Below are 26049 nucleotides of genomic sequence, written 5' to 3'. Positions count from 1 at the left end.
AGAGGCATATCCGGCGCATACAGCGGTAGCCTGTTTGAACGTTTGCCCAACTCTCTCCAGGCCCTGGCAGTGCAGCGTACCGTATCCATTTCACCTTTTTCATAAACCGATTGCGGATTCACTATTAATGCCTTTAAGGGTAGTGGTTGTACCGCGCTTGCCTCAAGAGCGACATGCGGCGTATATGGCGGTGCCGAGATCCAATATGAAGCAAAATGTGCCTGGGCGCATAGATAGTACAATCGCAAATCTGGCACGGCAAAACCGCCCAGTGAATAAGGTTTGGTTAGAGTATCCCACTTCACGTGCGGTTTCTTCCCTCCCCAGGCTAACTTCACTAACAAAGATTGTAGCTGTGCGAAAAAATGTGATGACAGAGCAAGCGGGATGTTCACGAAGTAATACAAAAATTTAGGCAGAACCACCGTTTTAATCAGGCCAACCCGATCTGCAAACGTAAGTGGGAGACGGATCCAGCGAGCCACCTGGTCCTCCAATTTTGACACAGCTACTCCATAGTTAGCCCTAATTATCTCTTGAGAGTCTCTATGCACCCAGATTCCCAAGTAACGAACTGGCTCCGTGGCCCACGCCAATGGGAACTCCAGCGGGAACGGTCTCGTGATGTCCGTCAGGGGCAACAGTACAGATTTGTCCCAATTAATGGACAGTCCAGAGAAGTGTTCAAACCGGGTATATTCCCTAAGTATGCCCTCCAGATAACGAGCATGCTCTCGCACGGAGAAGTGTGGCTCAGTGGTTAGAGGCGGCAGACCCGGAAGCTGAGATCAGCCGTGGACCAGGGTTCGATTCCCCGCCTCGGCGGGTCTCGGGCTCAAAAATTCCACGGACTCGACAATTCTCGCTCCGGTGCCTACTCGACTCACGGGGTCACACTCTGCGACTCTGGGCAATAGCTTGCTTAATCTCCACTACGGCCCCTCGCGGTGGGATGCCTGGCTTTCACCTTGTGAATACCCTGCCGGGGTATACCAGGACGGGTTCCCTAAGTAAGCGCCTTGAGACCCCTGGGTGAAACGTGCGCTATATAAGGAATATGCTACTTACCAGTATGCATCTGTTCTTGGCATAGAGGGCTGCAGAGTGGTACATTTATGAATAGATGGCCATCTGGTGTTGGGCTCGGATGATTGCACTTGTTTTTCTTCTGGAGAAGTCTTTGTCGTCATAGATGACTCCTCCTCTTGGTGTTAGTGCGCATGGGCATCGGCTCCATCCTTGGATTGTTTTGCCATAGTAGGGTTAGATGGAGTAGTGTAGTATAATACATAAAGATATGCCCATGTCAGTGTATCTAAATAAGATAATGTTGGGACAGACACAGGTTTCCGGGGAGGCAGGGAGGGCATGTACCACTCTGCAGCCCTCTATGCCAAGAACAGATGCATACTGGTAAGTAGCATATTCCGTTCGAGGCATATGGGCTGCAGATGGTACATTTATGAATAGATTGTACAGCAGTTACCTCCCTAGCGGTGGTCACCAGTGTCTGTCGCAACTGTTTGAAATAGAGTTTTTAATACAGCTTGGCCCACTCTGGCTTGTTGTGCAGCCTGTACATCAACACAGTAGTGCTTTGTGAATGTATGTGGTGTAGACCAAGTTGCTGCTCTACATATGTCATCTAGGGGAATGTTCCCTAAGAATGCCATAGATGCTCCTAGTTTTCGTGTAGAATGAGCTCTAGGAGGAACAGTTAATGTTCTCTTTGCTTTAATGTAACATATTTGTATACATCTTACAATCCATCTAGCGATGCCTGCTTTAGAGATAGGATTGCCCTTATGTGTTGGGGAAAATGCTACAAATAGTTGTTTAGTTTTCCTGAAGTTTTGTGTTCTTTCTATGTAGTATAAAATGGCTCTTTTGACATCTAGTGTATGTAGAGCCCTTTCTGCTACCGTCTGTGGCTTTGGAAAGAAGACTGGTAGTTCCACTGGCTGGTTGATGTGAAATGCTGAAATTACTTTAGGCAAGAACTTTGGGTTTGTTCTAAGAACCACTTTATTCTGGTGTAACTGTAGGAATGGTTCTTGTATTGTCAATGCCTGTAATTCACTTACTCTCCTGAGTGAGGTAATGGCTATAAGGAAAGCCACCTTCCATGTAAGGGGAAGGCTTTTATCGCTGGTACTCTGAACAGTGATATGTGCTGCCTGTTTTGTAGGTACGCTGCTATAGCTGCTAGGTGTACCCTGATAGATGTGTACGCTAGATTACATTGCTGTAAGTGTAATAAGTAGCAAATAATCTCCTTTGTTGATACGTCCAGAGGGTTGATATTTTTATTAGTACAGTGTATAGCAAACCTCTTCCACTTAGCTGCATAGCATGCTCTGGTGGTGGGACGTCTCGCTTGTTTAATTATCTCCATGCAATTTGGGGGTAGATCTAAGTACCCAAATTCTAGGATTTCAGGAGCCAGATCGCTAGGTTCAATTGTGTGGGATCTGGGTGCATTATTTCTCCATGGTTCTGTGTAAGGTGCATGGGTAGAATTTGTAGCTTTTGATGTGGCACTTGTGAGAGTTGCAGGAGCGTGGTGAACCACGGTTGTCTTGCCCACGTGGGTGCTACTAGTATCATGGTCATTGAGTGTTGTTGTAGTTTTCTGACCACTAATGGGATTAGTGGGAGAGGGGGAAAAGCGTATGCAAATTTGTTGGACCAATTTATCCATAACGCATTGCCCTGCGACAGGTGGTGCGGGTACCTGGACGCGAAGCTTTGGCATTTTGCGTTCTGATGAGTGGCAAAGAGGTCTATCTCTGGCTGTCCCCATCTTTGGAAGAATGGCTGCAGTATTTGTTGGTGCAGTTCCCATTCGTGTATTTGTTCCGACTGTCTGCTTAAGATGTCTGCTATCTGGTTTTGGACTCCTGGTAGGTGTTCGGCTAACAGATAGATGTTTTGAGGAATGGCCCATCTCCAGATTTCCTGTGCTAGTCTGGATAGTTGGAGTGCGTCCCCCCCTGTTTTTGAATATAATACATTGCTGTCATGTTGTCTGTTCTGATCAGGACTGCTTTGTTGGTAACATGTATTTGGAAGGCTTTCAATGCTAGAAACACCGCTAGTAGTTCTAGGTAATTGATGTGCAGTCTTTTTTCCCGCACACTCCACCTTCCTTGTACTGTGTATTTTTCCATATGTGCTCCCCATCCTGTGAGCGATGCGTCCGCTGTTATTGTCACCTGTGGAATTGGTTCTAGGAACGACCGCCCCTTGGCAATGTTTGTTGTGTTCCACCACTTCAGAGAGCGGTGTGTGCGGTCGTCTACCAACACCAGATCTGTAATCTGTCCTTGAGCCTGATTCCACTGTGTCGCTAAGCATTCTTGTAGCGGACGCATTTGTAGTTTGGCATATGGTATTAGCAGTATGCAGGATGACATCATCCCTAATAGCTGCATGAACACTCTTGCTGGTAGTGAGTGTTGTGGCTGGAATCTTTGAATGATTGTAAGCATTGTTTGGATCCTGACTGGATTGGGGTATACTTTGGCTTTTTCTGTGTCTATAGTAGCCCCCAGATATTGTTGAACCTTGCTTGGTTGTAGGTGTGACTTTGTGTAGTTCACCGTGAACCCTAGCTGGTGTAGTAGCTGAATTGTCTTTTGTGTGTTTTGAAGACATTCCTCTTGTGACTTGGCCTTTATTAGCCAGTCGTCCAAGTATGGGAAGACATGTATTTGTTGTCTTCTTAGGTGAGCTGCCACCACTGCCAGGCATTTTGTGAACACCCTTGGTGCCGTTGTGACACCAAACGGAAGGACTTTGAACTGATAATGTTGTCCTTCTACCACAAACCTGAGGTATTTCCTGTGGGCTTTGTGAATCGGGATATGAAAGTAAGCGTCTTTTAGATCCAGTGTAGAAAGAAAGTCCCCTTTCTTCAGTAAAGGAAGTACCTGTTGGAGCGTGACCATGTGGAAATGTTCCGAATTTATGTATGCGTTGAGAGGTCTTAGGTCCAGTATCGGTCTTAGAGACCCATCCTTTTTGGGAATTAGGAAGTATAGGGAGTATACTCCTGTTCCTTGTTGGTGCTGTGGAACCTTCTCTATGGCATGCTTTCCTAGCAGGGATAGTACTTCCTGCTTTAACAGTGTCAGGTGATCTTGTTTCATTGGACGCTGTTTGGGGGGGATGTTTGGTGGGGTAGATGTGAGTTCCAGGCAATAACCATGTTGGATAATTTGTCTCACCCACCTGTCTGATGTGATGTTTTCCCAGACAGGTAGGAACTGTGATAGGCGTCCCCCGACCGGTGTTATATGGTCTGGTGGGAGCTGTATGAAGTCACTGCTTTGGGGTTGGAGAGTTGCGGTTATTGTTGTTTCCACGACCTCTACCCTTGTTGTTGTTACCTCTGTAACTACCTCTAGAATTACCTCTGGGTGATGTAGGTGTAAAAGAGGTTTGTTGCTGGCTTGTACCTGTATTTTTGGATCCTCCTCTATAGGTGGACCTACGAAAGGAACCTCTTTGTGTCGGCTGTTGCAATGCTCCCATTGATTTAGCCGTTTCCGTATCCTTTTTCATCTTTTCTAAGGCCTCATCTGTCCCTGTACCGAAAAGTGTTTTCCCATCAAAAGGTTGGTTCAGTAACGATGTTTGTACCTCTTGTTTGAACCCTGATACCCTGAGCCATGCATGTCTCCTTAACATGATGCTTGTGTTTGTAGATCTTGCTGCAGTGTCTGCCGCGTCTAGGGCGCACTTTATGGAAGTGTTAGTAATTAACTTCCCTTCTTGTATGAGTTGATCTGCCCTCTTTTGATGTTCTTTAGGGAGATGTGTGATGAGTTTTTCTAATTCATCATAATGCGCTCTGTCATACCTTGCAAGCAGTGCTTGCGTATTAGCTATGCGCCAGCTGTTTGCCGCTTGAGATGCTACTCTCTTGCCAGAGGCATCTATTAGCTTAGACTCTTTGTCAGGAGGTGGAGCTTCTCCTGTAGATAAAGAGTTTGCTCTCTTACGAGCGTTTGTGACCACTAGTGAGTCTAGAGGAATTTGCCCTTTAATGTATATTGGGTCTTTTGGAGCTGCCCTATATTTCTTATCGATTCTTGGGTTCAGTACCCTAGCCCTCACTGGGTCTTTGAATATCTCTGATGTATGACTGAGAAGGCCCTTAAGCATTGGTAGTGTTCCTGATGTCCTTTGTGCAGTAGGTAGTGTTTCTAATAAGAAATCCTCTATTTGAGGTTCTGCATGTAGTTCTAACTTGTGATATGTTGCTGCTCTATTAATGAGTTGCGCAAAACCAGTATTATCATCAGGAGGCGAAGGTTTTGAAGGATACATTTCAGGGTCGTTATCGTTATCTGACCCTACATTGTACTCTTCCCATGGGTCTGCCTCCTCTGGGATTGTGTCTTCATCCCCAGGATGTTCTCCCTCCCCTGTGTCACTCTCTACATCTGTTGTAGGTGTAGATGGTCGTGTGGGAGGAATATTTGGTCTATTGTGAGGAAGAGGAGAAGATGGTGTGTGTCTAGGTTTTGGAGAAGGGGGAGGAGTTGTATTTGTCCCCATTGTTCTCTTCTTCGGATGAGTTTTGTCGTCCGAATGTTCATTCTTCCTCTTTTTAGGTAGTTCTGTGACTACCTTGCCAGTTTTTGGATCAATAAACAGAGTCTTTTGTTTATGATCGGTCTTGTATTCCTGTGTCGGTACCGCAGTTTTCGGTTCCGAAAGGTGTTTTTTCTTCTGACTGTCCATTTGTATTTTCGGCACCGAGATTTTATTCGGATCCGATGTCTTCGGTATCGAAGATGTCCCCGGTGTCGAGGGTGTTTGACGTCGAAACGTGTTTCGGTGTCGGCATGGACTGCTTCGACTTCGAGCTTTCCTTGACTTGGAGCTTCGGTGTCGATGTGGTCCGTTTATCGGAACCACCATGATGGGAGACCGAGTGTTTCGGTTTCGTTGCCGGGCTCGAAGGCGGGGCGTCGGAAACTTTTTTCAGTTGTCTGACCGGGCTCGAGGGCGGGGTCGACACCGTGCGGGGTCTGTTCTTTGGTAAAGGGACGTCGTCACTCACGGTTTGTTGGATGTCGATTTCCTCGACGTCGGACTCGTCCACTTCAGACCCCGCCTCGTCGGCCTCTTCTTCCTCCTCTTCTGGGTGCTGGTCCTCGAACAGCTCCGGGATTGCTTGTGACTGCATTCTCGATACCTCGTGTCTTCGGGCTCGACGGTTTCTAATCGTCGATTTTGAAGAGAACGCTGCACAGGCCTCACAGTCCCTGGATTCGTGTTCAGGGGACAAGCAGAGGTTGCACACCTCGTGTAGGTCCTTGTGTGGGAACTTAGCACCACACGTTGGACATTTTTTGAATGGAGTCCTTTCCATGGACCCCGGGCTGGACTACTTAGAGTTTCTCGTAGTTGTCGTCCTTCGAAACGCGTCGGTATGGAAGTGAAGTCGCGTTCGATAACAATACCGTCGAATTGGAAAGGGTTACGCGCCGAATATAACCTTCTTTATCGAAGTCTGTCCGGAGCGCTTCGATCCTCATCCGAACCCGATGGCGGAAAAAAACAATCTAAGGATGGAGCCGATGCCCATGCGCACTAACACCAAGAGGAGGAGTCATCTATGACGACAAAGACTTCTCCAGAAGAAAAACAAGTGCAATCATCCGAGCCCAACACCAGATGGCGATCTATTCATAAATGTACCATCTGCAGCCCATATGCCTCGAACATCGAAATACATTTACATTTACATACAAAACCATGTCGTCGGCGTACATAGATACCGCAAGTGACCTAAGAGGAAATCGTAACGCTGCGCCCGCATGTCTCTGCCACAATATACATGCTAGGGGTTCTAACAGTATGGCGAACAACAAGGGCGAGAGCGGGCAACCCTGCCTCGTACCTCTCTGCACAGAGAAGGGTTCCGAAACGTGACCATTAACTCTCACCCGCGCAACCGGGTTCGTGTAGAGCAGAGTAATCAAGGATATGAAGAAAATATCAGGTAATATCAGACGCAATCGCGTGGCTAATACTTTAGCGATAATCTTTACATCGGTGTTCATCAGGGACAGAGGGCGATAGGACTCGCATTGATTCCGCGGCTTACCCGGTTTAGGGAGAGCCACCAGTAGTGCCTCCCTCATTGTTGCTGGAAGTTGTCCCTGTTCTAACGCCTCTTCCAGTACCATCGCCAGATGGGGCAGAAGTAGGTCTACATATTCCTTATAAAATTCGGACGGCAAGTCGTCTGTACCCGCTGCTTTACCATTCGGCAGAGCCGCAATCGCATCCTGGAACTCCCCTTCTGTTATGCTATGCATTAAAAAATCTTGTTGGCCCTTCGACAGCCAAACCAACGCTATGTCCTCCAGATATTGCGCTATCTCGTCTTCCTCAGCTGTCTCTGTGCCTATACATTCGCTCGTAATATTGCACAAAACACTTTAAGACACCCTCCACACTCGTTACGTTCTGATCCCCATCCTCAATTTCCTGAATACTGCAGTGCCTGTTCCCAGGGTTCCCTAATTTTGTCTGCCAGTCCTCGGCCCGGCCTTACTCCCTCACCATAATACCTCGCCTTAGTACGTTTGGATAGAAATTTGACTTCCTGCTCAGCCAAATCATTATATTCAGTAACCTTTAACTGAATTTCAACACACAGAGTCAGTTGGCTGCATCTCATTCGGCAGCTCCAAAGATACCAAACCACGCTCCAGTTTTTCCATAGAACCCCCTCAATGATTTGAGTACACCAGACTGCATGCTTATACACGCCCCGCGCACCGTCACCTTGAATGCCTCCCAGACAGTACTGAATATGCTACTTACCAGTATGCATCTGTTCTTGGCATGTAGGGCTGCTAACATTCATATCTAGTGCAAAGATCGCCGCCTAGTGTTGGGTCCGGATGATTGCACATTGTTGTCCTGGAAGAGTCTTCGAAATATCACGAGATAGGTGGCTCCTCCCCTGGACTACAGTGCGCATGGGCATCGACTCCATCCCCAGATTGTTTTTAGCCATTGTGGCAGAGATGGAGTGAAAAGTGTAAAGGATGTCCATGCTAATGATTGAATGCAAGAGTATATCTGCCGCTGCGACGGGCACCGGGGAGGAGGGTGGGCGATATGAATGTTAGCAGCCCTACATGCCAAGAACAGATGCATACTGGTAAGTAGCATATTCAGTTTGAGGCATGTGGGCTGCTAAATTCATATCTAGTGCATAGAATACACAGCAGTCCCTCCATTAAGGGCGGTTGCCCGTGCCAGCTGCAGAAGCTTGAAAAAGTGTCTTGAGAACAGCCTGTCCTACAGCTGCTTGCTGTTTGGAATGCACATCTACGCAATAATGCTTGGTAAATGTGTGTGGTGTAGACCATGTGGCTGCTCTACAAATGTCTTCTAAAGGAATGTTCCCCAGGAAAGCCATGGAGGCCCCCAATTTGCATGTAGAGTGCGCCCTTGGGGGTATTGTTAAAGTGCGTTTAGCCTTTTGATAACAGATTTGAATGCATTTAACAATCCATCTGGCTATTCCTGCTTTGGAAATGGGGTTGCCTTTGTGTTGTGCTGAGAAGGCAACAAAAAGTTGTTGTGTCTTCCTAAAGGGTTGTGTCCTGTCAATGTAGTACATTAGCGCCCTCCTAACGTCTAATGTATGAAGCATTCTTTCTGCTACCGTTTGCGGGTTTTGGAAAAATGCAGGCAGGTCAATAGTTTGGTTGATATGAAACTGTGACACCACCTTTGGAAGGAATTTGGGGTTAGTGCGGAGCACTACCCTGTTAGAGTGTATTTGGATGAATGGCTCTTGGATTGTGAGCGCTTGCAGCTCACTAACACGCCTGAGCGACGTGATAGCAATGAGGAAAACCACTTTCCATGTTAGAAATTGAAGTTCGCATGAGTGCAGTGGCTCGAAAGGTGGGCCCATCAGCCTAGTGAGGACCACATTGAGGTTCCACACAGGAGCTGGTGGAGTTCTAGGAAGAATGACTCGTTTCAGTCCCTCTAGGAATGCTTTAATGGCAGGCACTCTGAAAACAGAGAGGTGCTGCCGATTCTGGAGGTAAGCCGCTATGGCGGATAAATGTATCCGAATGGAAGCGTACGCCAGATTGCATTTGTAAAGATGTAACAAATAGCAGATGATGTTAGGAATGGATGCATCTAGCGGGTTGATATTGTTGTCTGTACAGTAAATGACAAACCGCTTCCATTTTGCTGCATAGCAAGCTCTGGTCGTGGGCTTCCTTGCCTCACGGATGATGTCCATGCATTCAGGAGGCAGGTTGAGGTAGCCAAATTCTAAGACCTCAGGAGCCAGATCACCAGATTGAGCTGTTGCGGATCTGGATGCTGAATGTCGCCATGGCTCTGCGTCAAGAGGCTGGGTGTGAGATGCAGCCTTTGATGCGGTACCACAGAAAGTTCTAGAAACGTGGTGTACCATGGTTGGCGTGCCCATGTTGGAGCAACTAGGATGAGAGTCATCGAGTGTTGCTTTAGCTTTCTTGCCACCAGCGGAATGAGAGGCGCTGGGGGAAAAGCGTACGCAAATTTGCCTGACCAGTTCATCCATATCGCATTCCCCTGCGATTGCGGATGAGGGAACCTGGCGGCAAAGCTTTGGCATTTTGCGTTTTCCCTTGTGGCAAACAGGTCTATTTGTGGATGACCCCACTGCTGGAAGTATGGGTGGAGCACTGATGGATGTATCTCCCACTCGTGCATTTGATGGCTGTACCTGCTGAGCAGATCCGCCATCTGATTGTCCTTGCCGGGGAGGTGTTCTGCCATGAGGAAAATGTTCCTCTGAATGGCCCACTTCCACATGCTCTGAGCCAGATGAGACAGCTGTGGTGAGTGAGTACCTCCTTGCTTTTGGATGTAGTACATGGCTGTCATGTTGTCCGTCCGGATCAACACGACTTTGTTGCACAAATGTACCTTGAAGGACTTTAGCGCCATGAAGATTGCCATCAATTCCAGGTAGTTGATGTGCAACTTCTGTTGTTGAGTGGACCACAGTCCCTGCACAGTGTAGTGGAGCACATGAGCTCCCCATCCTTGGAGAGATGCGTCCGTCGTCAGGATAATCTGTGGCACCGGCTCTTGGAACGGTCGTCCCTTGCAAAGGTTGTGTGGATTCCACCAATGCAGAGAGTTGTATGCTCGACCGGTCACCAACACTAGGTCCATCAGTTGTCCCCGAGCCTGTGTCCACTGATTTGCCAAGCATTCTTGGAGAGGACGCATGTGCAACCTCGCGTGCGGGACTATGAAAATGCAGGAGGCCATCATGCCTATCAACTGCATGAACACTCTCGCTGGTAGGGAGTGTTGCGGTCTGAACCGTTGGATTAGTGACTGGATGCTGTTGATCCTGGCTGGGTTTGGCTGAGCCATAGCAGTCAGGGTGTTTATTGTCACGCCTAGATACTGCCGCACATGGGCTGGTTGAAGGTGCGACTTTGGGTAGTTTAGCGAGAATCCCAGACTGTGAAGGAGTTGAATAGTGTGGGACATGTCCGCGGCGCATTGTTGCTCCGACTTCGCTTGAACAAGCCAGTCGTCTAGGTACGGGTAGACATGTATGTTCTGCCGTCTGAGGTGCGCCGCTACTGTCGCCAGACACTTTGTAAACATTCTGGGGGCAGTAGTCACCCCGAAGGGTAGGACTTTGAACTGATAGTGTTTGTTCTGAATGGTGAACCTGAGGTACTTTCTGTGGGATGGGTGGAGTGGGATGTGGAAGTAAGCATCCTTGAGGTCTAAGGTGGCCAGGAAGTCCCCTTGGTTTAGCAGGGGAAGAATTTGTTGCAGTGTCAGCATGTGAAAGTGTTCTGACAGTATATACATGTTGAGGGGGCGTAGATCCAGAATAGGTCTGAGGGATCCGTCCTTTTTTGGGATGAGGAAGTACAGGGAATAGACCCCTGTGCCTTCCTCCGCTATTGGCACGAGCTCTATTGCGCCTTTTTGCAGCATTACCAAGACCTCCTGCTGCAATAAGTGCAAGTGCTCTGCCGACATAGGACGGTGTCTTGGGGGAATGTTGGGAGGAGTGGATGTTAACTCCAAACAATAACCGTATTGGATTAGTTTTCTCACCCACCTGTCTGTGGTGATGGATGTCCAGACTGGCAGGAACTGCTGGAGTCTCCCCCCGACAGGTGTTGGATGGTCGGGGGCAGTGACAGAGAGTCACTGTTTGTTGGCGGCAGAGGAACGGGAGTTGTTGTTCCCTCTGCCCCTGCCCTTGGCACTGTTACCTCTGAAACCCCCTCTACCTTGCTTGGGGTAGGAGGATTGTGCACCACCCTTTGTAAATTGTGATTGTTGACCCAAGTGTCCTCTGGTAACACCACGCGCTCCTGAGCGACGAAAAGTGTTTCCCCTGAATTGTTGGGACTGAAGTGCCCCCATGGACTTAGCAGTCTCGTTGTCCTTTTTAATCTTTTCAAGTGTGGTGTCTACATCTGGGCCAAACAGTCTGTCAGGATTGACGGGCTGGTTGAGGATTGTAGTTTGGATGTCAGGCTTAAATCCAGATATACGAAGCCAAGCTTGTTGTCTTAGCATGACGCTAGTGTTAATCCCCCTAGCCGCTGTGTCTGCCACATCAAGTGCACACTTTATTGCAGCGTTTGATATAAGCTTCCCCTCTTGTATGAGCATTTCGGCTGCTTCTTTATACTGATCAGGTAGATGTTGAAGGAGCTGTTCTTGGGTGTCGTAATGCGCCCTATCGTAACGCGCCAATAGTGCCTGTGTGTTTGCTATACGCCATACATTGGCAGCCTGCGCAGCCACCCTCTTGCCGGATGCCTCAAGCACTTTCGACTCCTTGTCAGGGGGAGGAGCTTCACCCGTAGTTTGGGAGTTTGCCCTCTTGCGGGCATTGGCGACCACCAACGAGTCCAGAGGCAACTGTCCTCGAATATATGCAGGATCTCCAGGTGCTGGCCGTATTTTTTCTCGATACGTGGGTTCACCACTCTTGCCCTGGAAGGTTCCTTAAAGATCTCTGGGGCATGTCTAAGGACACCTTTGAGCATAGGAAGTATTTTAACAGTTCTTTCTGAGACAGAGAAAGTGTTAAACAAAAAGTCTTCCTCCACCGGGTCAGCATGCATGTCTACATCATGATTTGCTGCTGCCCGTTCGATTAAAGCATTAAATGCTGCAGAATCCTCTGTTGGAGATGTACGTGCCCCAAAACCTTGTGGATCTTGTACCACCTGCTGTCCACCTTGGTCCCCAGTGTCGTCATGTGTCCTGCTGAACATCAGGGTCATTGTCCACTGGGAAATTGTATTGGTCGTCTTCCTCATCATCCTCTCCCCCTGATTGGTTTGGGGAAGGTGATGGACTCCTTCTTGGGGGTGGTAGAACGGGCTCAATAAGGGCAGGACTGTCCTGGGCTGTCCTCTTTTTCTTCAGTGGAATAACATATGATTCCAGTGGTTGGGAAGTGATCTTCCTTTTGTAAAGGGTCAGTTTCCCTGTGTGGGCATCGATGTAATGCTCTGATTGTTCATCTGAGGCTTGAAGCGCCGAAGGAGCCGAAGTTTGTGGCACCGATCTAGGTGCAAATGCTTTTGGTGGCACCTTTGGTGGAAGAGTGTAAAGAAGCTTGGCTGATGACTTCTGAGGAGTGTCCACCTCCTTTGGAGCCGACGGCGTGGGAGCCGTCGTCGACAAAGTTTTTCCCCAATCCGTTTCAGGGAGTCGGTGACCTGTGTGGTGAAGGAGGCGGAGGGTGTGGTAGCCGACCGCCGGTGTCCGGTGGCGTCGGAGTCCCTCGGTGTCGACGGTATTTGCGTCGACGAATCTTCAGCCGCATTGTGGCGCGGGTCCTTTGTAGACTTTGGCGCCGATGCTGCAGATTCGACATCTTTGTGCCGATGCGTAGTGCCTGCGGCCTTCGGGTCGTGGCTTGTAGTCGACTTTTGTTCGACTGGGCGTTTAGTTGGCTGCGCCGTAGGAGCGTCTGAAGGAGTGTGAACCGACTTAGACGACCGTGCCGGAGCAACAGAGGCCGACTCTTGACGGACGGCCTTCTTGGAGGACGAGTCCTTGTGCACCTTGTGCGGCGCTGCTGTCTCGACAGCCTTCTTCGACTTCTGTGGGCCGGAGGTGGACGGAGCCGATGAAGGAGCAATTTTCGATATTGTTTGCTGGACGTCGGCCTTTTTTGGTGTTGTTGCGTCCGGTAGTTTCGTTTTCGATTTTGCCTGGACGTCGGCCATCTTAGGTGCTGTAGAGACCGAAGGTTTCGTTTTCGGTTTTGATACGGTTAATGGCGGCTCCGCTTGAGTGTCCGTGGCCAGGTGAGAAGGCGGGGCCGGGGATAGCGGTGCGGGGTCGTGGGTAAGGCCGAGTGGCGATCCCGTGACCTGAGCCTGAATTATATAGACTTCGGGGCATAGCTCTTCCTCCGAGCTATCTTCCGCGGCCCCATAAACTTCTTCGTCGTCCCCTACCTCCTCGACGTATTCAGTGTCCTGGCCGTGCCCTTCGACGTGTTCTTCGGCATCGGACTGGACCTCCGTCGTCGGAGGCGAAATTTCGAGATGATGGCTACTGCCTTCCACCGCGGGGTCGTCGAATATGTTGTCGGTTGTCGGTGCCGCTCGCTGAGCCTCGAGGCACGTCCCGCGCCGATGCTTGAGCTTCTTCTTTGACCTGAATTGAGAGCAGGCCATGCAGTTGTCTTCGTTGTGGTCCGGTGACAGGCATTTATTACAGACCGGATGCACATCGATGTGTGGATATTTGGATCCACAGATGGGGCAGTATTTAAATGGGCTCCGCTCCATGGTAAGGTTGTCGGGTCTTGCTGCGACGAGAGGGCCTCGATGTCTGAAGAGTAACTTGACTCCGTTGATTTCCGGCTCCGAGAGTCGGACGACGCTCGAGACCGTGCGCTAACAATACCAACGCTGGTAACGAAGGCCTTTTGGCCTTAAGAACAAAGTTTATCGGTTCCGACACGGAGACGTCGAGAACCACATCCGAACCCAATGGCGGAAAAAAACAATCTGGGGATGGAGTCGATGCCCATGCGCACTGTAGTCCAGGGGAGGAGCCACCTATCTCGTGATACTTCGAAGACTCTTCCAGGACAACAATGTGCAATCATCCGGACCCAACACTAGGCGGCGATCTATGCACTAGATATGAATTTAGCAGCCCACATGCCTCGAACACATACTTTCTACTGATCCAACATTCCTGGCAAAATAGTCTTCTATCATTTCCCTCAGGCTTTCACGCAACACCTGATCCGTCAAAGCCCCAGGAGGCAAGCGCCACGAAAAAGGCGCAGGTGCATGCAAAGGGAGGCTGACCTCCAGTAGCACAGGTGCGTGATCCGAAAGCGTGCGAGGCAGATGGTTCACACTCGTCATCCAACTACTAACATCCCTTGTTACAAGCCAATAATCCAGCCGTGACCAAGTGTCGAGTGCTGACGTTTAACATGTGCCCTCTCTCACCCCCGGATGCCCCAAACGCCACACATCCACCAACCCAAGTCCAGACATCCCATCTCGCACCGCCCCAGCCGCCCATTTAGTTGTGTAATTGCGGTCATCCTTCCTATCCAATGCCCCATCCAGTGTCACATTCAAATCCCCACCACACACAATTGCAGAAGGGGGGAGCAGTTGGTAGCTCTTTAGATTTATCTGTCGAGCCCGCCTCCCAGTACCAACTGTTAATTTCACAATAAAAAACCAAATGGGCACATGTAGCAACCATCTCAAGTTCCGAAAAGCATGTCTGCCAACATTTCCCAATCCCTATGTCCATCCCTCCCAATGCCTTGCCTCCTACCACTATAGAGTCTAACCAGACCTGAAATCCCCGAACATCCCCCAACCACCCCCCGCCCACTTCAGCTCCCCAAACCTGCCAAAGCCATGACCAACCCCTCACCCTCCCTTTCCCCAACTCAACTACAAATAAGATGTGGGGTACCACCCTGGGTTAGACACTGGCTATATGCAAATCAGCTCTGACCCTGTGCCTCATGGGAACAGTCCAGTCCGAACTACCAAGCCATGTCTTTCCCAGACCGGAATCAAGCATCCAAGGACCAGTTTCTGGTTATCAGCCTTCATCAGGATGCAGGGTCAGAGCTGATTTGCATATAGCCAGTGTCTAACCCAGGGTGGTGTGGAGTGCAAAAAAACGATGGATTTAGGCCCAGATCCTTGTACTGGGGTGAATGTATGACATTGTTCTACATTCTGTCCATCAACTGTATTTTTTGCATATAGAAGCCTGGCACGTGCCAGTGATGCCAGAGAACGTACCAGGTGCCCATAAGGGTGTTAGTCAGGGCTTCAGAGACTAGTTGCAAGCACCTGAGTTTGTTTGCTCACTTTGCAAACCTTCTGTCAGTAGGTTAGTTTGAACGTTCATAGTTGGCAGCTGTAAATGCAACACCTCTGCTGTCAGTTTCATTACCACAGCAAGGTAGAGCACCTCTACCGTTGATGACCCACAGGAAAATACAACGGAGTCCCTGTAAGTGTCCAACCCACTGGCCCCTTTAAGTCCATGTGTAAATTGTTATCAGGGTAGGGCAAAATAACCCCCTTCTTTGCCATTGTCATGTCCAAAGGCTGGTTGCCTTAGATCAGACTCTGAACTGAAAAGTTGTTGGAGCCCTGGAATGGGACTCCGAAGAAAAGGCATGGTTTAGTTAGAATCGTAGTGGACTGTGTCCAGGTGTGTCCGTAAGATTTTGAGACATGACCTTTGTCAGGGAAGAGACAAATTCGGCTCAAAGTTGGAAAGTGCTATTGGGGCATGGTTATCCTCAGACACCTTCCATTTCAAAGGGACCAGAGTGGATTTTGGTGGTGGATTAGAAGTATGCTTCAATGTCAGAGAAGATCTAATGGCTGGTTCAAGAGGTTCCGATGTTACAGAGGATGGATCCACCAGCAGCAACTTGAACAGAGAGCACCAGAGGGAGCCACATGATGGCTAAAGATCCACAACATGGCCTCATTAAGGGCCTCAATCGGTTATTGAGTCACCAATGGCCCTGGGAAGTCTGGGTGCTTCAGGATTAACTGTAGAATCGGCTGATCAGGAAAAGACCGGGATCATGAACCACACTGATGTACTTGCAGCTTCTTAGAATGAACATGTGATGGGACTGGGACAAATCTCATCTATCCCTCATTTGCATCACAATAGACTTCCCCAAAGAACTGGACTGTGATGAAGATTTGTTATGGGAATGGATCCGCATCCAGCATTGCAGAATTTCCATGACTTCTTTCCGAGTTTGTCGATGTACAGCTTCTCTTCACGTTTCCAAATTGAATCTCGATTCATAATGGCACACATGTGGCAGGAGTTGGAAACATGCCCAAACCCAAATATTAGAGCTAAACCTCATGGGGGTGTCAGCCACAGTTTGCAGGTTTCTTAAACCACTTGGATGCTAATGACAAGGGTAACTCGTCATGAAGTACCCATTCATTTCAATGGAATTTACATGGACTCCAGGGACATGCCATAGCATCCAAGTGGTTATAAAGGGTTAAAGTGTTTGCAGGGTACATGATTCCCTTGCACACTGGCAAAAACCTGAATAATTAAGAAAAAAACAACTTTCAACTAACAAGGAAATTGTATCTGCATATGAAGGAACGGGCAGTGACGCACCGAGTTTGCACTAATATGAGGCTTCATCGTTGCTTTTGGGGCAAAGGAGAGACGCACAGCACCACATAGCAGCACACAGGTGTAATGCCATTTAAAGCTTCCAGATCAAGCCTAGAGCAGGGGGATATTGCCCGGGTGAGGCATCTGCAATTAGATTTTTTCAGAAAAGGGAATTCAAGACAAGGTAGCTAATTTGGCTATCTCAAAGTGCAGCAACAGATAAAACGTTTAAGTACCTGCTTGCCTCTTGTTTGCATCTTTGTTGTCATTTCTTAATTGATCAGCTTCTGGTCTTGACAGCCGGTGTGCTTCAACTGAAAGAGATTATGAATTTAACATTTTAGACACCAAGCTTTATAATGTGACAGTGCACTAACTTTCTTCTCAGCGAGTTACCAAGTTTTAAGGTGAAATTTATTTTCCGCATAGCACATTTTAGTTTGACCATCATATAACAATAAGGCACACAGGTTTCAAAGGAAGCTAAATGGGATCAGAAGTGCCCCTGCCCACCATAGGCCTCACTATTTTCTAAATCAGCCTCTGGGGAGTAGGAATGAGTAAGGGGGCAGAGCTAGATAGAATGAACAGCACATGACCTGTGAAGGCACTGTGCCCAGTTCACGCTAGCAAGGAGTGAAAAAAACAAAAAAATTGAACAAAATATCCTTCTCCCTCACCTTCCACCTTGTAGGAAAGTGGGTTTCTGTTGCACTAACACCCCGCCGCCCCACACTTTTTGCCATATTTCTGATGCACTTTGAGTGAGTGTGCCTTGCATCCCTGCCAACCAGGTTCCCAGAGCATGTGCGCTTTTCCTAACCTGCACCATTGTTTATACAATTGGCACAACTCTGACCTACATGCAAGTAAGGGGTACCTATGGTACCAAAGATCTGGAAGTCAGTGAAAGGCCTGAGGGCTGCAGCATGTATTAGGTTACTCTCAGACACCTCTCACCACAAACACACACCAGTGCAGCTGGCATGTTTTGCTGCAGCTAAAAGTGAAGTCACCATTGGCACCCATCCCTGGGTGCCATGCCTGCCCAGTACTGTATGAGGTCTAGGTAAGTCACCCTTAGGGCATGATGCACTATACCTCATGTGAGGTCCTATCTGCATGAGCAGGCAGGTCCCTATAATATGGAAGGCCGTTCTTAGATATTGTAAGTGCCCAGTAAAGCCAACCCTAGTATGTGGTCTAGAAACTGGTCATTACTTTTTTTCCTAGCACCGTAATGGCCTTACTGTATCCTGGGATGTTTGGTATCAAACATATCAGAATAATAAACCGGCACCAATTCCAGAGTCAGATGTATTATTCCCTGCACTCAATCTCCTCTAGAGGGGGCCCTGACCCATACCAACCTCTGATGGCTTCCTGACTTGTAAATACCAACCTGCCACCACAAGAAAAGTTTCTGGACCCATGGGGTGGGTGCCTTTGTTCCCTGGGCCCAGAAATAAAGCATTTCCTGGGTGGAGGTGTTCACACATTCCCCAAGTCAGAGAGAGTCATCTGTGAATGGGGAGCTTCAAAGGCATGGCACCTTTGCAACGCAACCCCTAGCCTCTCCTGCTATCAGGAGCTGGCCCTCTGCCCGTCTCATCCCCTTTTTGGCAGAGAAAAAAAAAATAGAAAACAATCTGGACCAGCCAGAAGGTGTGCCCACCTTTGAGATGGCAGGCACCCTCCAATCAGAGTTAGGAATTGTGCCTATTTCCCCACGTGGGGTGAGCACACTAAGGGTGTAGTCACCCCAAGGGCAGTAGCCCATTGGCTACTACCTCGAGACCCCTAAATACAGCATTTATGGGGTAGCCTTGAACCCAGACTTCAGATCTGACCGACCTAAGAAGATTGGGATCACGAAGACATACCAGGAGGGAACACTACAGGCCCAACTGCTTTGGCACAAGCCCTACCGACCTGCCTGCAGCTCCGAAGAAAACAACGTCTCCCAAAAGGATCCGCAACCTCCAGATTTGTTGAGGACTGATCCCCCACTTCAGACTGGAGTCTCCCAAAGACAGCAGCCATGTCCACAGAAGAAGTTCCAGCCCCTGTGGGATCAAGAAACCCTGCTCCATGACTTAACTCTGAACCAGTCAGCCACAACTCGTGTCCCGAGGGTCCATCCGTCCTGAAGTGGTTCCCAGTGGTCTGACCTCCAAACCATAAAGGGGTGTCACTTTCCAGGTTCTGTGTCCACACCTGCCGCCTCTTTAAGACGACCGCCCCTTCCACTGCGACCATATCGGTAAGCAGATGACAGACATCTAAAGGCACACCTGCAGTCTCAGACCCTGCATCCTGGTGTACCGAACCCCGGAAGGTCCCAACATTGAGGGACATCTCTACTTGCCTGCCCAGCTGTTGGTTCCTCCTGCACAACTTCCTGGACCGAGCCTGCAGCCGAAAGTTAAAGACAACCCCCATAGGATTTCTTTGGGCTCCCGACATAGTCTAAGCAACCCATTGCACCCCCGCTCCTGTGACGCTGGAGGTGTAGTCTTGGTGCTAACTTGGGAACCCTTTAGCCCTCACTTTAACCCTAGGAGCTTGACTCCCAAAACAGAGTGGCCTGCCCTTGAGCAGTCAAACACGGTGCCCCCTAGCCCCGCTGGCTAACACTGGCTCTCTGCGGCCGGCCACCCTAGTGCCGCTGGTAGTGCACATAGAGTGCTGAATTGAGCCTTGGTTCCAATCCTCCAAAACTCAGTTCCCAAAACGGTTTACTGACCTGCAAACTTAACACTTCGTTTTTCTCCAAAGGATTGTAAGATGGGTTTATCTCTGAAAAATGTCTTCAAAAGAATTAACCTGCCGACTGATGTACTCTGCTGCCTAGTCTGCGTTAGTAATTTGTTTCACCCCAAACTAGAATAGTAACTACAAAGTAACCTAAATAATAAGTATTCTAAAGTGCTAACAACCCATTTTTCTACTGCAAATAAAGTGTATGCTTCTACAAAGCCAGTACACACTGTATCTTGCAAAATATTAGTGAATTGAAAGTATCACTTACCTACTACCGAGTAAATCTTGGTTCTAGTAATAAAAACAAAGTAAGAACATTTTATACAAACAATTGGTCTGGATTCAGTCTTTGAGTGTATGACACAATTTCTTGCCTCAGTGTGTACCACAAATGCCTAACATTACCTTCTGATAAGCCTGACTGCTCAACCACATTATCACATGAGAGAGAGAGGGATTATCCACTTTAGCCCCTGCTATACCTCTGGGGATCCACTGGACTGTGCACACTATACCTTACTTCAGTATAATATACACACATCCAGCTTCCTAAACACCTTATTCAATCTTCCCACCTTAATCTTTCATTGGACATCATTTCACAGCACATCCTAGTTAAATCCAGATCGCCATTCTGCCCAGTTCATATCGTACATAAACCAGTCTCCATAGTGTGCCAGGTTTTACTGGAGCTATGCAAATTTCATCTTTATTTTCCTGGAACGGAAGCTGGGATAAGCTCTAATATTGCAAAGATAAGAAAAATACAGACAGCCTCATTGTTTTTAGCAAATATCGTCACATATCACTACTCCCTCTGCCTGCCAAAACCAATAAGCAACTTATTATTTCTTGAAAATCATGATTTTCTGGACTCCCATCAGTTATTTATTTATTTATAAAGTTTTAAGGCTTTAATCAGCTTCATAGCAATTAAACTGCTTTAGTCTCAGCCCTTGATGACCACCAGCAATTGGTGAGCCTAGGAGGCACTGTGGTGCTGGCCATCCTTAAGCTTTTGGCCAATTTTCATACATAAAATTCTTCTTTCCTAGTTCTCAGAAGAACAAGTTACTTACCTTCAGTAACGATATATCTATAAGAAACAATTTCTGACGTTGCTGAAGCTACTCAAAAGCGTACTTGCGCGCTGACGTCAGTTCTGTACGCGACTTTCCGTGCCAGGAACGCAGAGCCATGCAAGATACTGATAACTGGTGCATTGAAACTAGGGCCCTGAAAGGGATGACCTAAACCCTAGAAATCAGTTCGCAGAATGGAGAGGATGGGTGGGGTGGAAAGGAAGCTATCACTAACTAATGTTTCTTACAGATATATCGCTAGCGAAGGGAAGTAACTTGTTCATCTGAAAGAAACACCGTGATAGATTCCTTACCTTAAAATAGATACCCCAGCAATACCAACCCCGGTAGTGGGTCTGCGAACCAAGATCACACCAGAAAGTCACGGAGAACAGAATGGCCAAAGAAGATGTCTCTCCGGACTTGACTGTCAAGGCAAATATGCTTAGTAAAAGTGTGCAGCGAAGCCCACGTAGCTGCCTGACAGATGTCTTGCAGGGGGACACCACGTCCCAATGTAGTAGTAGCCGCTGTCGCCCTGGCAGAATGGGTGCGCAACTCCACAAGAGGTTCCTTTTTAGCCTTGATGCACAAGACGACCCAGCGGGAGATAGTCCTCTTGTGTACAGCCAGGCCTTTCTTGGCGCCTACGTAGCCAACAAAGAGCTGGTCACCAACCCGGAACTGTTGTGTGCGATTCAGGTAGAATGAGAGCGCACGTTTAGAGTCCAGACGGTGGAGCCTTCCTTCCTCTCTGGAAGGGTGCGGAGGCAGAAATAAAGTGGGCAAGGTGATAGTTTGCTCAATGTGGAAGGCAGTGATAACCTTTGGCAAGAAGGAAGGACGAGTGCAAAGCCAACTTTATCCGGATGAACCAACAGAAAGGAAGGCTTACAGGAAAGAGCCTGGAGCTCACTCACGCGCCTAGCGGAGGTGATGGCAACCAGGAAAGCAGTTTTCAAAGTTAATAAACGAAGAGGACAGTTGTGAAGTGGCTCAAAAGGAACGCACATCAAATAATTAAGAACCAGATTAAAGTCCCACTCCGGCATTTCAAACTAATAGGAGGGAAAAGGTGTGCATTTGTCTTTGAGAAATCTATTTACAACAGGGTACTTGAAAAGAGAGGGCTGATCAGGGAGGCTGAGAAAGGCCGAAATTGCAGAAAGGCAGCCCTTAATAGTGCCCAGAGCAGACCCCTGCTGGGCCAGAGAAAGAAGGAACAAAAGGACTTCTGAAAGAGGGGCATAAAGGGGATCCACAGCCTTTGCTGTGCACCATGCCACAAATTTGTTCCACCTGCAGGCGTATACCAATTTAGTGGAGGGACGTCTGGCTGCCAGAATGATATCACAGACTACAAGAGGCAAGTGAAATGAAATAAACTGTTGCAGCTCAATCTCCACGCATGTAGGTGGAGGCTGGACAGGCTCGGGTGGAGGACTGTCCCCTGCTGCTGCAACAGAAGATCCTCCCGGAGAGGAGGTCAGATCGGGGGATCCATGCTCATACTGAGTAGCTCAGGATACCAAACTCTTTGAGCCCAGTCTGGGGCCACAAGAATGACTTGGGCATGGTCGCAACTGATCTTCAGCACTCTGGGTAGAAGTGGTATATGCGGAAAGGCATACAATAGACCGCAGCTCCACTCGTGACAAAAAGAGTCGCCGAGCGAGTGCCGCCTTGGAAATTCCAACGCGCCGAAGCGATGACATTGCACGTTCTCTTCGGTGGCGATTAGATCTAACCAAGGCTCTCCCCACTGTTGAAAGAGACCTTGCGCCACCTCCGAGTTAAGACACCATTCGTTATCCATCAAGCACCTGCGGCTGAGTTTGTCCGCCCTGTCGTTCAAAGAACCTGCCAAGTGTTGAATCATCAAGGAAATGTCTTGACGTTCCAGCCATGCCCAGAGATGCAGAGCCTTCTGACATAGGGTCCACGACCCCAACCGGCCTTGATTGTTGCAATGCCACATGGCGGTGGAATTGTCTGTGAACAGCTGCACTACTCTCCCCTTGACAGAGGGAAGGCATGCCATTAATGCAAGTAGGATCGCCTGGAGCTCCACAAGGTTTATATGGAGCCTGGCCTCCGCCGTGGACCTGAGGCCTCTGATCTCCGCCTCTCCCATATGGCCGCCCATCCCAGGAGGGACGCATCCGTCACCACTGTGTGCTCCGGTTGGGGAAGGAAGGGGGATCTGCCGCTGACCCAATGTTGGTTTGTGAGCCACCACTGCAACTGCTATGCAGTGCCCGTCGAGATCTGGATGTGCTTGGACAGGTCCCCTTGATGCTGGGCCCACTGGAACTTCAGGTCCCACTGCAGAGCCCGCATATGCCATCTGGCATGATTGGTCAGCAGGATGCAGGAGGCCATGAGGCCTAGCAGCCTCAAGATCATCCTGACCGAAACCCAGGACAAGGGCCGAAAGATCGGAATTTTAGCCCGAATGTCCTGAACTCCCTGCTCGGGAGGATAAACCCGAAACTGCGCCGGGTCCAGAACCGCTCTGATGAAGAGGAGCTTCTGAGAGGGAATCAGGTGAGACTTCAACACGTTTATGGAGAACCCCAGCAAATGCAGGAGGTCGGCCATAGTCTGGAGGTGGGAGATGACTGCCTGGGGCGGGCCCACCTACCACAACCAGTCGTCGAGATAGAGGAAAACTGAAACCCCTGATCTGCGCAGATGAGCTGCCACCACTGCCATCACTTTCGTGAACACCTGAGGTGTGCTGGTAAGGCCAAAGGGGAGCACGGTGAACTGCAAGTGCTCGTGGCCTACTGTGAACTATAGGTACCGCCGGTCGGCCAGCAGGACGGGGATTGAATATGCTACTTACCAGTATGCATCTGTTCTTGGCATGTAGGGCTGCTAACATTCATATCTTTTGCATAGATCGCCGCCTAGTGTTGGGTCCGGATGATCGCACATTGTTGTCCTGGAAGAGTCTTCCAAGTATCCTGAGATAGGTGGCTCCTCCCCTGGACTACAGTGCGCATGGGCATCGGCTCCATCCCCAGATTGTTTTTAGCCATTGTGGCAGAGATGGAGTGAAAAGTGTAAAGGATGTCCATGCTAATGATTGAATGCAAGAGTATATCTGCCGCTGCGACGGGCACCGGGGAGGAGGGTGGGCGATATGAATGTTAGCAGCCCTACATGCCAAGAACAGATGCATACTGGTAAGTAGCATATTCAGTTCGAGGCATGTGGGCTGCTAAATTCATATCTTTTGCATAGAATATATAGCAGTCCCTCCATTAGCGGCGGTTGCCCGTGCCAGCTGCAGAAATCTGAAAAAGTGTCTTGAGAACAGCCTGTCCTACAGCTGCCTGCTGCTTGGAATGCACATCAACACAGTAGTGTTTTGTAAAGGTATGCGGTGTAACCCATGTGGCTGCTCTGCAAATGTCTTCCAAAGGAATGTTCCCCAGGAAAGCCATGGATGCCCCCAGTTTGCGTGTGGAGTGCGCCCTTGGGGGTATTGTTAAGGTACGTTTAGCTTTTTGATAACAGATTTGGATGCACTTAACAATCCACCTGGCTATTCCTGCTTTGGAAATAGGGTTGCCTTTGTGCTGTGGCGAGAAGGCAACAAAAAGTTGTTTTGTTTTCCTAAAGTGTTGTGTCCTGTCGATATAGTACATCAACGCCCTCCTAACGTCAGTATGGAGCATTCTTTCCGCCACCGTTTGCGGGTTTTGGAAGAATGCGGGTAGGTCAATAGTTTGGTTGAGATGAAACTGTGACACCACCTTCGGAAGGAATTTGGGGTTAGTGCGTAGTACCACCCTATTTGGATGAATTTGTATGAACGGCTCTTGTATTGTGAGCGCTTGCAGCTCACTGACACGTCTTAGCGACGTAATAGCAATAAGGAAAGCCACTTTCCATGTTAGGAACTGGAGTTAACACGAGTGCAGTGGCTCAAAAGGTGGTCCCATCAGCCTGGTGAGTACCACATTGAGGTTCCACACCGGAGCTGGCGGTGTTCTTGGTGGAATGACTCGTTTCAGACCTTCAAGGAAGGCTTTAATGGCAGGCACTCTGAAGACAGAGAAGTTGCCTGTTCTGAAGATAAGCTGCTATGGCGGATAGATGGATCCGAATGGAAGTGTACGCTAGATTACACTTGTAAAGATGTAACAGATAGCAAATGATGTTAGGGATAGATGCATCTAGCGGGTTTATGTTATTAGCCGTACAGTGAAGGACGAAACGCTTCCATTTAGCAGCATAGCATGCTCTGGTAGTGGGCTTCCTTGCCTCCTTGATGATGTCCATGCATTCTGGAGGTAGGTGAAGGTAGCCAAACTCTAGGACTTCAGGAGGCAGATCGCCAGGTTGAGCTGTTGCGGATCTGGATGCTGAATGTCTCCATGGTTCTGCGTCAAGAGCCTGGGTGTTAGTCGCAGCCTTTGATGCGGCACCACAGAGTTCCAGAAACGTGGTGTACCATGGTTGGCGTGCCCACGTTGGCGCAACTAGGATGAGTGTCATCGAGTGCTGCCTGAGCTTTCTCGCCACCAGCGGTATTAGAGGTGCTGGTGGAAAAGCGTACGCAAATTTGCCTGACCAGTTCATCCATATCGCATTCCCCTGCGACTGTGGATGAGGGAACCTGGCGGCAAAGTGTTGGCATTTTGCGTTTTCGCTTGTGGCAAACAGGTCTATCTCCGGATGACCCCACTGCTGGAAGTACGGGCGGAGTACTGATGGATGTAACTCCCACTTGTGCATTTGATGGCTGTATCTGCTGAGCAGATCCGCCATCTGATTGTCCCTGCCCGGGAGGTGTTCTGCCATGAGGAAAATGTTCCTCTGAATGGCCCACTTCCACATGCTCTGAGCCAGATGAGACCGCTGTGGCGAGTGGGTGCCTCCCTGTTTTTGAATGTAGTACATCGCTGTCATGTTGTCCGTCCGGACTAACACTACCTTGTTGCACAGATGTACATTGAAGGACTTGAGCGCCATGAAGATTGCCATCAGTTCTAAATAGTTGATGTGCATCTTCTGTTGCTGCGTCGTCCATAGTCCCTGCACTGTGTAAGTGAGCACATGAGCTCCCCATCCCTGGAGAGATGCGTCCGTTGTCAGGATCATCTGTGGCACTGGCTCCTGGAACGGTCGGCCCTTGCAAAGGTTGTGTGGATTCCACCAATGCAGAGAGTTGTACGCCCGACCGGTAACCAACACTAGGTTTGTCAATTGTCCCCGAGCCTGTGTCCACTGATTTGCTAAGCACTCCTGTAGCGGACGCATATGCAACCGTGCGTGAGGGACTATGAAGATTTAGGAGGCCATCATGCCTATCAACTGCATGAACACTCGTGCAGGAAGCGAGTGTTGCGGTCTGAACTTTTGGATTAGAGACTGTATGCTGTCTATTCTGACCTTGTTTGGCTGAGCCATCGCAGTCAGGGTATTTATTGTTGCACCCAGAAACTGTCGCACATGTGCTGGTTGAAGGTGCGAC

General features: G+C 48.9%; 1 protein-coding gene across 1 annotated transcript in view; it reads right to left on the bottom strand.

Annotated features, from left to right (window-relative positions):
- The window catches only part of LSM14A (LSM14A mRNA processing body assembly factor), a 282041-nt gene that overhangs the window by 88137 nt on the left and 167855 nt on the right, over positions 1-26049 (bottom strand). Inside the window, exon 6 of the mRNA XM_078671505.1 lies at positions 16953-17030. Coding sequence (XP_078527631.1) covers positions 16953-17030 — 78 coding nt within the window. The remainder of the gene's footprint in view (positions 1-16952; positions 17031-26049) is intronic.

The sequence above is a fragment of the Lissotriton helveticus genome, chromosome 12, assembly GCF_964261635.1.
Source record: "Lissotriton helveticus chromosome 12, aLisHel1.1, whole genome shotgun sequence".
NCBI lineage: Eukaryota > Metazoa > Chordata > Amphibia > Caudata > Salamandridae > Lissotriton > Lissotriton helveticus.
This window is presented reverse-complemented; position numbering and strand designations above follow the sequence as displayed.